The sequence below is a fragment of the Silurus meridionalis genome, chromosome 22, assembly GCF_014805685.1.
Source record: "Silurus meridionalis isolate SWU-2019-XX chromosome 22, ASM1480568v1, whole genome shotgun sequence".
In the NCBI taxonomy this organism is placed as follows: Eukaryota; Metazoa; Chordata; class Actinopteri; order Siluriformes; family Siluridae; genus Silurus; species Silurus meridionalis.
This window is the reverse complement of record NC_060905.1, coordinates 3458840-3473073: the sequence shown is the minus strand read 5'-3', so window position 1 is coordinate 3473073 and position 14234 is coordinate 3458840. Positions and strand designations below refer to the sequence as shown.

The following is a 14234-nucleotide window of genomic DNA, read 5'->3' as shown; positions in this document are numbered from 1 at the left end:
TTGTCAAGCTGCCACTGCTGGGCCCCTGAGCAGGGCCCCTAACCTTCACCTACTCAGTAGTATAAAGGAGACAACTGTAAGTGTGTGTGACTATAAAAAAACTCTCTTCTTATAAAGGCAAGAGAACGAAACACTGATCTGCATTCATTATTCACATACAGTCCACATACCTCACTACTGTTCATACTGAATTCACTGAACAAGCAAGAACTCGAGTAGAAATGTCAGAAGAATGAGTTTTATTGTTACTGGAGTCATATCAAGGGATCTATACATTTTTTTTTCCTTCGGGCCGTCCTCTAAAACGGTGATTGTCAAGAGGAATAAATGTGTCAGAAGAACAGATGGTCAGAGCTTGAGGTGGTTCCATGTTAGAGAGTCATGAACAGGCGATGGCTTGGACCGTAAATAAATCACGTTTTGTTTTAAATAGAGCTGGATAGGCTTTGCTACCATTATTTTATGAAATATGAATATTCAGGAAAACTGAATACTGTTGATGAAGGAAGTGAAAAAGCTGAAAACATAATAGATGTTCGACATGTTGCAGAAGATGTGTAAGGTGTGTAAGGTTTGTGCATTGTGTTTCGAGTGCTTCCATTGCTTTATTTGTTCTGAGTAAAGTCTTTTAAAGCCACAACCCTGGATCCTGGACCTAGTCGATATCAATTGGATATCACGACCTTCTCAGCAGCCATCACTTTGAGCACTTGGGCAAAAAAAAAAAAATCGCCATTTTGTCAGCTTCATTATTGCAGTCTTCCAGGGTCTGGTGCATCCTATCCGGTTCCTCCACGTGCTCAGGTTCCTCCTTCTCTCCTCCGCTCTTGGGTACCAGGCAGATGACGTCACCTTGCACCACGGCTTTTGGCCCAGTAAACAAGAAGCGTTCAGTGAATAGGGCGTGGACTTCTCCACCAAGACTCAAGAGCGCTCCATCTCTTCCTGCATTATCACTCCGTCCATCTCTCCTGCGCTTCTCCTTATTCTCCTTCTTCATCATCTCCTCCTCCTCTTGCACTTCTGCTCAATCTCTCAGCTGCGAAAATGCGCGAGATCGTGCACCTGCAAGCCGGACAGTGCGGCAACCAGATCGGAGCAAAGGTAAAATATGTGATCAGGACTGAAATAGATGCATCTTTAGATGCTGAAGACGAAAAGATTAACACACACACACACACACACACACACACCTCGACACCTCCACCCTCCACTTCAAGCTCGAGGCTGTGTGTTGGAATCGTCTGGAAATTCTTCATTAGGTGGAGCGATACTGGGCGTCTGCTAAATGCCACAAATGATACAGGAGGATGCATTTTTTTTTTTGTAGTGATTTTAGATTGTGCATTGGATTTTATACAAAAATGTTGCTTTCATATATAAATGTAATGAATGCATTGGTTTTGCATGGAGGAAACTGCTGGGTTTGGGTGTTGTGATAGAGAATGTGGGCAGCGGGGATTCGTGCAGTTTTCCGACACATGAAGAAATCATTTTGTTGCCATTCATCCTGATTCAGTGTTACATTCAACATGATTAAATCGTCATCTGATACATATTGTTGTTTTTAGATCAGTTTGTTAAATAGAAACAGTTTTTCCAGATGTGGAAAAAACAATCCGACGTTCCATACGATTGTATTTATTAAAATCTAAATGTGTTCATATGTTAAGTTTTCTCATCTTCTCAATTATTTGTTTGCTTATTTATTTAATTATTTAATTGAATTTAATTGTTTTTAATTTATTTGCTTATATATCTTAATCCTTTATTTATCTGCTTATTGATTTATCAGTAAAAACCGATGCGTCTTTCAACACAGCCGATCAAAATCATTTTATTTATAAGTTTTAATGAAATAAAAAATCAATTCTTGCAGGATTTTGTATTGTTAATTTATTTATTTATTTTTGTATTGTAGGGTTTTTTTTTTTTTTTTGCCGTGTCGGTTTACACCGGTCTACATAACTGATGACGTCATTCAACGACCCAAGCCTATACATAATCAATAACTAAATACATATAACATACATATGGTGTAAATGGCATAAAATCTTTACAATTAACCCTATACATTCAACCATTTGATGAAAATCCCAAAAATTGTGCATTTGACCGACATTCTTTTATATATTTGTTTGTTTGTTTTGAGATTTCTGCATTTGTAAATATTTTTGTAATATAAAAAAAAAATTATTTGTATTTTTACTTGCATGATGACTCAATGGAGATGTTAAATTGAACGACAGTGAGATTAACCCATGTACATAGATGATGCAAAGAACCCTTTATTTACATTTCTGCTCGTTTTGCATGATCCCGAGTCTCTGATTATCTCTCTCTCTTTTGTTCTGGTCTCCACTCTCGTTGTCTTGTCTCTCTTCCTTTTTTTTCCCTCAGTTCTGGGAGGTGATCAGCGACGAACACGGCATCGACCCGACCGGATCGTACCACGGCGACAGCGACCTGCAGCTCGACAGGATCAGCGTCTACTACAATGAAGCTACAGGTACTGACACGTAACGCGTGGCAGCAGCGTCTAACGTCACGCAAACGTTTTTTAGCAACATTGGCCTGTGCTTAGATCCGAATTCAAATCTATTACAAAACTGTAGGCTTTCATTGAATCTGCTTGTGGTTGGAAATTTTTTTTACACCCCAACCCGTCTGTCCATGTCTCAGGTGGAAAGTATGTGCCCCGTGCCATTCTCGTGGATCTGGAGCCCGGCACCATGGACTCGGTCCGCTCTGGCCCATTCGGACAGATCTTCAGACCAGACAACTTTGTGTTCGGTGAGGGGACTATCAAAGATGAGATGATTTTCATGTTTCATGTTGATCTTCTTAATAATAAAATTTTCTCTAGATATATAAATATATAATATCAAACATAAATAGATACAGTGTGCTAAAAAATGTTTTTTTTATCATTAGGTCAAAGCGGTGCTGGAAACAACTGGGCAAAGGGTCATTACACTGAAGGGGCGGAGCTTGTGGACTCAGTTCTGGATGTGGTGCGTAAGGAGGCGGAAAGCTGCGACTGCCTGCAGGGGTTCCAGCTCACTCATTCCCTGGGCGGCGGGACCGGTTCAGGCATGGGCACGCTGCTCATTAGCAAAATCCGCGAGGAGTACCCCGACCGCATCATGAACACTTTCAGCGTGGTGCCCTCACCCAAAGTGTCCGACACGGTGGTGGAGCCCTACAACGCCACGCTGTCCGTGCACCAGCTGGTCGAGAACACCGACGAGACTTACTGCATCGACAACGAGGCGCTTTACGACATCTGCTTCCGCACCCTGAAGCTGACCACGCCCACCTACGGCGACCTTAACCACCTGGTCTCAGCGACCATGAGCGGCGTCACGACCTGCCTGCGTTTCCCTGGGCAGCTGAACGCAGACCTGCGCAAACTGGCGGTCAACATGGTGCCCTTCCCGCGCCTGCACTTCTTCATGCCCGGGTTTGCTCCTCTGACCAGCAGGGGGAGTCAGCAGTACCGCTCGCTCTCCGTACCCGAACTCACACAGCAGATGTTTGACGCCAAGAACATGATGGCGGCCTGCGACCCACGTCACGGCCGCTACCTCACCGTGGCCGCCGTCTTCCGCGGCCGCATGTCCATGAAAGAGGTGGACGAGCAGATGCTCAACGTACAGAACAAGAACAGCAGCTACTTCGTCGAGTGGATCCCCAACAACGTCAAGACGGCTGTGTGTGACATCCCGCCACGTGGCCTCAAGATGGCCGCCACCTTCATAGGCAACAGCACTGCCATCCAGGAGCTGTTCAAGCGCATCTCCGAGCAGTTCACCGCTATGTTCAGGCGCAAGGCTTTCCTGCATTGGTACACCGGAGAGGGCATGGATGAAATGGAGTTCACAGAGGCAGAGAGCAACATGAACGACCTGGTCTCCGAGTACCAGCAGTACCAGGACGCCACCGCGGAAGAGGGAGAGTTCGAGGAGGAGGGTGAAGAGGAGGTCGCTTAAATCTAATCCACAGCCCTTTCTTTTTTTCCTTCTATCCACCCTTAGCTTCATCTCAAGGTGTCTTTCAGGTGTTTACTTCTTGTGCAACTTCTGGGTTTTTTTCTCTTCTTTATTTGTCCTTGTGTCATTTTTTAGTCCACTGCATCGTCTCTAACCTTAACAAAAGAAGTTCTATCAACTGTGATGCCTTCATACGTTTAATGTACTTCTGTCGAGATCTGAATAAAGGCTAATTCTACACCTGAGAACGTTTGTTTTCGTTTTTATTATTCACAGAGATTTAGACACACAGAGTCGAGATATATACAGTATGTGGTTAGTGGTTAAGGCAGTGCACTTTGTATCAGAAGGTCACAAGTTCAAATCTCAGCACCACCAAGCTGCCACTGCTGGGCCCTTGGCCTTCTCTCTTTTTTTAAACAACACCAGTGTAGACCAAGAGAGTTTCATAGCAAAAACAGAGTCTTCAGATTAGCTGTTCAGATAAATGTGGATGTAGCCATGAACAATCTTAAGACTCTTTGAACTGATGAGGTTTTGTGAAAAATTTATATGACGGTTGTACAAAGTGGCACTGATCTTTATAATGACTTCAAACTGAAGCACAGGCAAAACCGTCTTGTTTGAGTTGGGTGTAAAGTGACTGAATATATGGGACTTAAAAAAAATCCAACAGTCCAACATACTTACATTTATGCCATTTTACAGACACCCTTATTCAGGGCACTTATCTGAGTTATACAGCTGATTAACTGAGGGTTAAGGGCCTTTCTCAAGGGGCCAGCTGTGGTAACATGGTGGTGCTGGGTTTTGAACCCATGACCTACTAATCAACAGCTTATCTACTAAGCTACTACATCACTAAAACTCAAACTCATCCAGTCATGATGATTGTTTTTTTATTTGTTTTTTTTAATACCCAGATTAATGCAGACACAGCCTAAGGGGCATGGATGAAATAAATAAAAAAACAGGAGTTTTCCTACATGCACAGAGATAAAAAAAAAAAATATATGCATATATAGAGCATGTTTATTCTGCTATATACACACATTATAAGGGCACATACCGTATGAGCGTCTATAGGGCTTTTCATCACATTTTCCTGAAAACCAGTAAGCCTATCAGGCATAGGGTATCATTTTCTCCACCGGAGTTCCCATAAAGGCATTTTATTACATTATAACACCATATAAAATATTAAATTGGGGTTTTTTTGGCTGAAAGCGCACCCTATAGGGCACTTTAAAAAGTTTTTTTTCCGCTTATACAGGCACTTTATCCTTAAAGAGAGCACATCATTATATTTTCTTGTACAAAGTGGCACCCTAGAGGGCATTGCATAACCTTTCTTCGATTGAACAGCACCCACTAGGGGAAGTGAAAACCTTTTTTTTACAGTAAGGGCACCTTTTAGCACTTTTTAGATTATTAAAGGGCACCCTGGAGGGCACTGGTGTTTTTTTTTAAGACCCTCTGAGACACCTAGTGCTCATGAGCAATACTTGTGTGATGCTAAAACATAAGATTCACACACTATCATTTATTCCTGTTTAGAACAAAAAAAAAGGTGTTCGGGAGTCAAAAGAGTCGACTCATTTTCAATTCGAGTCAAATGAATTTGACTCACACAACCTGCTATGATCCAGTAAGAAAGCTGACCCTTTCAGGACATCATTTACACTCAGCAGCATGTCCATCCTTGCGCTTTCATAACGTTGGAATCTGACATGGATCTTTCAGCAGTTCCCGAATCCGGCATGTTATTTTAGAATTCTGAAGCACTGAGCCACAAACAATGGTCACATTCATCGGTATCAGTAACACTGAAGAAAAAAAAACTGTGCTGCATGACTTCCCTCTTTTAAGACACGCTCAGGAATGCGCCGGATTTGTGCCTGACTGCGTTCGTTTATTTATTACACGAGCTCAGAAAATGAATTACTTACCAGAAAACTACCGGGAAAGAAATCCATCATCTGGAGAAAAGTTTGTAGACACCTGAAGCTACCATTGTGATTTTTGAACACCATATTCCACACCAAATTTGCCGTTATAATAAGCGCCACTCTTCTGGGAAGATGTTCCATTTGATTTGATGGAGATTTGTGTGGGACTCTTCATCCACATGGGTGTTAGTAAAGTCAGGTACTGATGTAGGTGAGGTGAAGAGACCTGGGGGTGGATGAAAACTTCATCCCAAAGGTGTTTAATAGAGCTCTCTAGCAGGAGATCTTCCACTCCCACACATGGAAAGCATATATTTAGAGGCAGTGCCATGCTAAAACACAGTTTAAGGAAAGAGACCGTTTCGTGCTTCTGAAGACATACAAGGTTTAAGAAGGAACCAAATAAAACTGGTGTCCCAATACTTTTGACAGTCTATAAATAAAATTTATAATTGAAAATTTTCCACAAATACGAAACATGGCCACATCTTTCCATGTCCATATAAAAGGATTTTAAAAAATTCACAAACGTCTTATTAAATTATAATTTAATATCAGATTTTTTTTTTTATATCATCGTACAAAGTCATAACTATACAACATGACCACGTGAAACGTCTTTTCCGCCGTGTTTAATCAACTCGTATTTGTTTTCTTGCTCCATCTCTCTATCAGATTTCAATATTTAGACAAGTCATCAAGCGTTCATTGTGGTTTTTTTGTTCCTTTCGTGTGCACAAACACTACAAATCGTTCAATCAGATCAGAAAGGACACGAGGGATGAAATCGGAGAGACAGAACGTATCATCTACCGAAATGGGCTCAGATCATTTTTTTTTTACATAGATTTTTGTTTAAAAAAAAAAAAAGCTATATTCGCTAATACAATTCAAGTACGTCCATCACGAGGGCGATTAAAACATTTGCGACGTGATTTTGAAATGCGAGGTAAATAATCCTTTTCGCGGTTCGAGTTTTAATTTAGCTAAAAAAAAACTATTAAAAAAAAAAAATTGTCTGAATTACTGTATACAGCAGCACGGAGAGGAAAGACTTCGTGAGAAATAAAGAGAAAAGACAAAGAGAGACAGATGTCCAAGCTCTCTATAAGTTTTTAACACCCCTGTCCACCCACTCCAACCTCTTGGGAAGATCAGATCCTGGACCTTAAAGTTCATGAACCAATGAACCAGGGGTGAATTTGTATTTCCTATAGTGTATGAAGCAGGTGTGGCTCTTTCAACAGAGTGAAGGGTGTGTGTTTCGAGTTCCTCATGATTAGCCTAGACAATTCATCATCTGTAACGTTCTTCAGGTGTCTCAGCTTTCACACACACACACAAACACACACCTATTTACTACTGTAATTTGTTTGAAAGAAATCAGACTGGTTTCTTGAACAGTTCAGTGAATGCAATTCCACGTTCTGCCAGCACTCAGCGCTATTAGATCAATCTTTCCTCTTTGGGTAGTTTGAGGGTGTTGGGTGCCTCGACGCTACGTGCGCCAGTCTGCTCCTCGGCGCTCGGGTGGTACGTCCCCTCCGTCTGCCTTTTCTTTCTCACCACGCAAAACAGCAAGACCAGGATGACTGTCAATATGACCGCCAGTATGACCACTATTGGCACGACGATCTCCACGATCTTGGATGCCTAAAGAAAAAAAAAGAATACAACATTTTTAAAGGTATGGTGGAGAAAGTTCTGACAAGTTGCTTTGTGGCATTCATGTGTTTAAGGCATTAAAGCTTGGAACAGAAGCTTGTGAGTTCAATTCCCAGCACCACCAAGCTTGAGCCATTACACCCTCAACTGAAAAATAGTTCCCCTGCCAGCTCCATGAAGATCTGCTTTACATGGGTTAGAGTGGAAGATCTCCTGCTGTAGAGCTCTGACCCTCAACCCTATTGAAGGCTGACTGCACCCTAGGCCTCCTCACCTCACCTACATCAGTACCTGACTTTCCTAACAGTTAAAACCCAGAAAATCCAGTGGAACATCTTCCCAAAAGATTGGAGCTTCTTCTAACAGCATAACGGAGACTCAATGTGGAATGGGACGTTCAAAAAGAAGAACGTTCAAATCGTATGGTCAGGTGTCCACACGCTCGATCGTGACTGTGATTGAGTAACGTTGAGAAGAGTATACCAAAAAAACCAAAGGTGTACACTTACCTGAGGCGCAGGGGTTGGAGTGTCAGTGGTGTTGGCCGGCATGGTGGCGTTCTCTGCAGGGAGAAAAAGACACCACATGACGTGGACGATAACAGAACACGTATCAAGTAAGAAATCAAACATGTCGTGTAACGACGTTTTGGGAAAATAATACGGACGATACGAAACGTTCAATTCCTCAAATAACAAGCTCTCCCGGATACTCGACTCTGATTGGATAAAAGGTGTGAGCTTAATCCGTTCAACACGCATGAAGCTGTTTCATTAACCTTCTAAGTGTGTGAATGTGTTGCCTTCAAAACGATGACGTTCAGACCCCCTCAGCTTTCAGACACTTCAGTGTGTAAATTGAAAACAGGACTTTTTTGGTCAGTAATCTACACAAAATCATCCATAATGACATGAATCCAGTCCAAAATGATTGTGGGTTCTTCCTGTGAGCTCATGATGTCTGGAGATGTATCCAGACCAATCATCTGCACCTTCATAAAAGTACTTCTCATACGATCTGTGCGTTTCCAGCCTAAATCATGCTGATTGCTCCGAATGCTGCTCAGTAACGTATGTTCAGTTCAGACAGTAAACCTGACCTGGATGTTACTGCCCTCAGGATGACATCACAAGTCATTAACATAAGGATGACTCTTATCCAAACCGGACAAGACCGGACTGATCCCGCATGGAGCTGGAAGTGCATAAGAATGCAAACACAAACTCCAGAACGGGACACGTCTGGGTGAAACGCGATAGTCAGGTGGGAAGTAGTTTCTTTACACCAGATTAAACACCTGATTATAGTCGATCAGTGACTAATACTTCCTGGGTAGACCATGTGACCGTATGACTAATCACGTGAACGTACGTCAGGTTGAAAACAAGGTGACGTGTTGTGAATTTACAGTTTGAAAACATTTCTTCACATATACTGTATATTGACACATTATATGGCATCCAAATAATAAAACCATACCTAGTCAGTCTGGATACTCGATTCTGATTGGCTGGAAGGGGTATGTTATAATCAGTTTAATCAGCGTTCTTTATTAATGTTCTGCCGCAAAACAGCTGCAACCGTACTAACATAAAGTTCTAGATACACACATAGTGATGGCTATTGTACACATTTCTAATGCCTTTACTAAACTCCATGAGGGATTTTCTTGGATATGGCGAATATGCCAATTTTACAAAATGGGTTGAGGCACAAAATGAATTTGATAAACTGGAGAAGGAAATGAAAATAAGAACGGAAAACAGCACCAGACGTATTTGTATAATCCAGACATACAAATTACTAGATGTGAATTATTTTATACACATATTAATACACTATAGAGACAAAAAGTATTGGGACACTTGTACACTTGACATTTTCTGCCATATGTGGTTCTTCTCCAAACTGATACCACAAGGCACACATTTGAACAGGACGCATTCGGATGCGGTTTAATAAAGTTTTAAATTCACTTGAAACTTCAAAATCCAAACCTGTTAGGAGAGGAAGATCTTGAGTTCCCTGCTATAAAGCTCTGATCTCAACCCTACTGAACACCTTTGGGATAATTGTGAAGGCTGGCTGCACCCCAGGTCTCCTCACCTTCTCACCTACATCAGTAACTGACTTTACTAACACCCTTGTGGCTGATGAATGTCTACAAGCACACTCCAAATTCTGGTTGAACATCTTCCTAGAAGAGTGGAGGATATATATATATATATATATATATATATATATATATATATATATATATATATATATATATATATATATAATATTAGAGCAAAATGCGATGCTCAAAAAAGCACATGCCGTACTGATGACAAGGTGTCCACAAACATTTGCCAATATAGTGTCCATACATTGTGTTCAGAAGGTGTTTAGACCCTCTTTGGTTTTTAGACTTTTTTTGGCCAGTAAACCCACAAACAATCATCCATAACAACACAAATTCAGTCCAAAAAGATCTCAGGGCCATCCTTGGAGCTCTCCTGAGATGTCTCCAGACTTCGGACAGAATCTACTGGTTGTAAAGTCAACTGACTGAACATGATTCAGAAAGGCACATCTATGTGTGTGTGTGTGTGTGTGTGTGTGTGTGTGTGTGTGTGTGTAAGAGAGAGAGAGAGACAATTCACAGAAAAAAGAATGAAGTCCATGCAACTATCCGTAGACCTGTGGTCATATCCATCCATCTATCTAATTATCCATCCATCCATCCATCCATCCATCCATCCATCCATCCATCCATCCACCCAACCATCCATTTATCCATCCATCCATCCATCCATCCATTCACCAATCCACCCATCCATCCATCTATCTAATTATCCATCCATCCATCCATCCATCCATCCATCCATCCATCCATCCATCCATCCATCCATCCATCTACCCACCCATCCATCCATCTACCCACCCATCCATCCATCTATCTAATTATCCATCTATCCATCCATCCATCCATCCATCCATCCATCCATCCATCCATCTACCCACCCACCCATCCATCCATCCATCCATCTACCCACCCATCCATCCATCTATCTAATTATCCATCTATCCATCCATCCATCCATCCATCCATCTATTCATCCATCCATCCATCCATCCATCCATCCATCTACCCACCCATCCATCCATCCATCCACCCATCCGTCCATCCATCCATCCATCCATCCATCCATCCATCCATCGTTATTAGTTACAGTCACTCTGATTGACAGGAGAGAGAGAATATAATAACACCATCCTACTCAGAAAGTATGGGAGAAATGGCTCTATAAAATCCCAGACTACAGACAACACAATGACGTCATCGTCAGGATTCCGATCTCGGCATTTCCCAGTGAGATTCTTGGGAGCCTCTGTTGTTTTTGAGAGAGAATAATTTTTTTATAGTTTCCTACTTTTCATAGAGCTGTATACCTTATACAGCGAATCCAGAAAGTGCTACCAGCTTCCTACCAGTGGTGAACAGTGAGGAAGTTGATGTAATTCGTTACTGTACTTTAGTCGCTTTTTCACGTATCTGTTCTTTACTGAAGTGTTTCCATTTGGCGAGACTTTTACTGTAACTTCACTACATTTCAAACTCTAACTTTTCACTACATTTTGTGAAATCAGTTCTTTTTATTTACGAGTATAAAAACATAATCAGGGTCTGTTTTACACGTGTTCTGATCGGCGCTTGGTGCATCTGCTGATCACCAACATACAGTTCAGCATCAGTTCAACATCAAGCAGAACATTTAGAGAGGAATAAATAATGAAGGAACTCCAGACTCGAACTCGACATGACACACGTGACCTCATTTACACGTTTTTTTCTCAATCAGTGTTTGAGTCATTAATATCATTCTATTAATAGATCAGTGTGCTGAGAGTCACATTCGAGTCTTTACACATCAACTGAGATGATTAAGTGAAGAATTTTGTGATAAAAATGATAAGAACATTATAGATATAATAAATCAGTACTTTGGACACTTAAGTACATTTGAGAGCAAATTTTTTTTTTACTTTTACAGGAGTCTTATTTTATCTATCATGAGCTACAGTCAGTCTGATTGACACTCAAATCTCACCGCATGATCAGGATTCGCACTGTCCATTGAGAGTGAAATTTCTGGAAACCTTCTGGAAATTTCTACAGAAACCTCTGGTTTGTGAAAGAGGATAATAATTTGTAAAAGGTTCCTACAAGAAATATTTTGTTACATATTAAAGTAAATGATATCGTTCTCAACTTTTTACAACCTTTTTTTTTTTTTTGACGGGTGCCAATACTTTTAGAGCCCTCTATATAGTTTAACTCACAAATATGGGTCAAACTGCATTTAATGTATAATCTCTTCCCATGAGTTATCTTCATGCCCTTTCCTCCTTGAGGGGGTGATTATTTACTCACATTAATGATTAACAGGCTTCCCCTTTGTCTCTCTCAGTCTCCTTCGCTCTTTTTCACTCTTTCACTCTCTGGGTGTTTTATTTTCGGCTACATTACGACAATATCCAAGGTCGCTTTTGATTCGCGAGTGTGTGTTTTTTCGGTGGGAGAGAATAATAGCCCGTCTGAACACCACGTTCCTTGCGCCTTCTCCTCGTCCGTGAAGCGTCGCAGGAGACCGATCTCGAGCACCGAAGCACGACTTCAGCCGCTGGTTTGTTTGTTCTGCTCTGAAAGATTGCGAGTACGGCGCATTCTTTCCTCGTGGACACCTAAAGCGTTTGTGAAATAAACCCACATGCTCTGAGATCACGACAAACCAGAGTCAGGTGTTTAAGGTCACTCAGATCGTTCCATTTTTCCATCCAAGTGGCCTTCTTGATAGCAGCCAAGGTATCGTGTATTATATGGACAAAAGTTTGTGGACACCTTTGCTTTTTTTGAACACCCCCTCTTTCCACATTTTAGTCTCCGAATGCTGGAAGATGTTCCACTGGATTTTGTGGAGATTTGTGATCCTCCAACCACAAGAGTGTTAGTAAAGTCAGGTACTGATGTAGCTGAGGTGAGGAGGCCTGAGGTACAGTCAGCGTTCACATTTATCAGCTCAATATGGTTGAAGTCAGTGCTCAGTGATTTACAGAATTAAATTAGAATATACCTTAAAAGATCTCCCAGACGTTGGTACATATTTAAATCCCTGTTGCCAAGATGCTCCTGTGTTGGTGCATCAAAGATGATGAAACTGTTCTCCTTCAAGTCTTTTAAAATCATACACTGAGCCCCCCTCATATACCCAAAAATGGTACGATCCTCATTTGATAACACCTCTGTAAAGATTGGAGTGTGAGATTGTAGTCGAAACAGGCTCCTCCCATCGAAACTTTGACTATTCAGGAACGCGCCGAGGTAACAATTTCCGGCACATATATCTCTGTGTAAGTCGAGTGTCCCATTACTTTCGTTTGCATGCTGTAGCTTTACTACAGAGGGTCAAACTTTAATGAAGATTAGTAACTCATTCAGCTTCTGCTGTACAGATAACCTGAAATGACTCACCGTTTCGAAGAAGAAGGCGAAGCGCATCCGTCTGCAGCATGATGATCTCCAGCGTGACCTTCTGAGACCCCCGACCCTCAGACGCACACCCTCCGAGCCTCAGGACAGCACTGAGGAAAAACCATTGCGGATTTGCTGAATATCACCACAGCGACTACGCCTGTTATCTCCACGTAACTGTAGGAGTCAAGCACACGCCTCGGTTAAAAATGCCTGCCTGCCCTGTTTACTTTGATGCGTCATGACGACTCAGCTCCTTCGGATCTCTGACACCTTGTGATATCCTGCTACAAGTACAACGTGGTCTTCGGGAGGAAGAGCGACGTTCCGACCGTATGAGTCAACTCAAAACAAAAACATTCGCTCGTAACTTTTCCCTCCTCTACGTACCGCGACCTTGAGAGTGAAACGTTGCAATATGCGTCTGAATGGTGAAATTATGTATAACATTATATATATATATATATATATATACATACAGTACAGACCAAAAGTTTGGACACACCTTCTCATTCGAAAAGTTTTCTTTATTTTCATGACTATGAAAATTGTAGATTCACACTGAAGGCATCAAAACTATGAATTAACACATGTGGAATTATATACATAACAAAAAAGTGTGAAACAACTGAAAAATGTCATATTCTAGGTTCTTCAAAGTAGCCACCTTTTGCTTTGATTACTGCTTTGCACACTCTTGGCATTCTCTTGATGATCTTCAAGAGGTAGTCACCTGAAATGGTCTTCCAACAGTCTTGAAGGAGTTCCCCGAGCGATTCTTGGCACTTGTTGGCCCTTTTGCCTTCACTCTGTGGTCCAGCTCACCCCTAAACCATCTCGATTGGGTTCAGGTCCGGTGACTGTCCAGGTCATCTGGCGCAGCACTCCATCACTCTCCTTCTTGGTCAAATAGCCCTTGATGCCTTCAGTGTGACTCTACAATTTTCATAGTCATGAAAATAAAGAAAACTCTTTGAATGAGAAGGTGTGTCCAAACTTTTGGACTGTACTGTATATACGGCCAAATGTATTGGGACACCTGCCATTTCCATCTGAATGTGGATACGCTGGCATGAAATTTTCCATTTGTTTGAACTAGAAGACCAAAACCTG

The 14234-nt window shown here is 41.6% G+C and overlaps 2 protein-coding genes across 3 annotated transcripts in view; one reads left to right on the top strand and one right to left on the bottom strand.

Moving 5' to 3' along the window:
• The first annotated feature begins 913 nt into the window (after positions 1 to 913).
• Positions 914 to 4237, top strand: tubb4bl (tubulin, beta 4B class IVb-like). Its single transcript, XM_046835102.1, has 4 exons — positions 914 to 1104; positions 2401 to 2509; positions 2683 to 2793; positions 2935 to 4237. The coding sequence occupies exons 1-4, from the start codon at positions 1048 to 1050 to the stop codon at positions 3990 to 3992; spliced, it is 1335 nt and encodes a 444-aa protein (XP_046691058.1). The 5' UTR covers positions 914 to 1047; the 3' UTR covers positions 3993 to 4237.
• Positions 4238 to 6860: 2623 nt separating this feature from the next.
• crb3a (crumbs homolog 3a) overlaps positions 6861 to 14234 on the bottom strand; it is a 10146-nt gene continuing 2772 nt past the window's right edge. The window contains exons 2-4 of one of the 2 annotated variants that reach the window (XM_046835105.1): positions 13122 to 13298; positions 8116 to 8168; positions 6861 to 7594 (exon numbers count right to left, since the gene is read on the bottom strand). In XM_046835105.1, coding sequence (XP_046691061.1) covers positions 7388 to 7594; positions 8116 to 8168; positions 13122 to 13161 — 300 coding nt within the window. In that variant the 5' untranslated portion in view covers positions 13162 to 13298 and the 3' untranslated portion in view covers positions 6861 to 7387. The remainder of the gene's footprint in view (positions 7595 to 8115; positions 8169 to 13121; positions 13299 to 14234) is intronic. The other variant, XM_046835106.1, reaches the window with a different exon arrangement.

Coding starts and splice junctions, on each gene's coding strand:
- tubb4bl (XM_046835102.1), top strand. CDS start 1,048: ATGCGCGAGATCGTGCACCTGCAAGCCGGACAGTGCGGCAACCAGATC. Junction 1,105..2,400: donor GCAACCAGATCGGAGCAAAG/GTAAAATATGTG, acceptor TTTTTCCCTCAG/TTCTGGGAGGTGATCAGCGA. Junction 2,510..2,682: donor CTACTACAATGAAGCTACAG/GTACTGACACGT, acceptor TCCATGTCTCAG/GTGGAAAGTATGTGCCCCGT.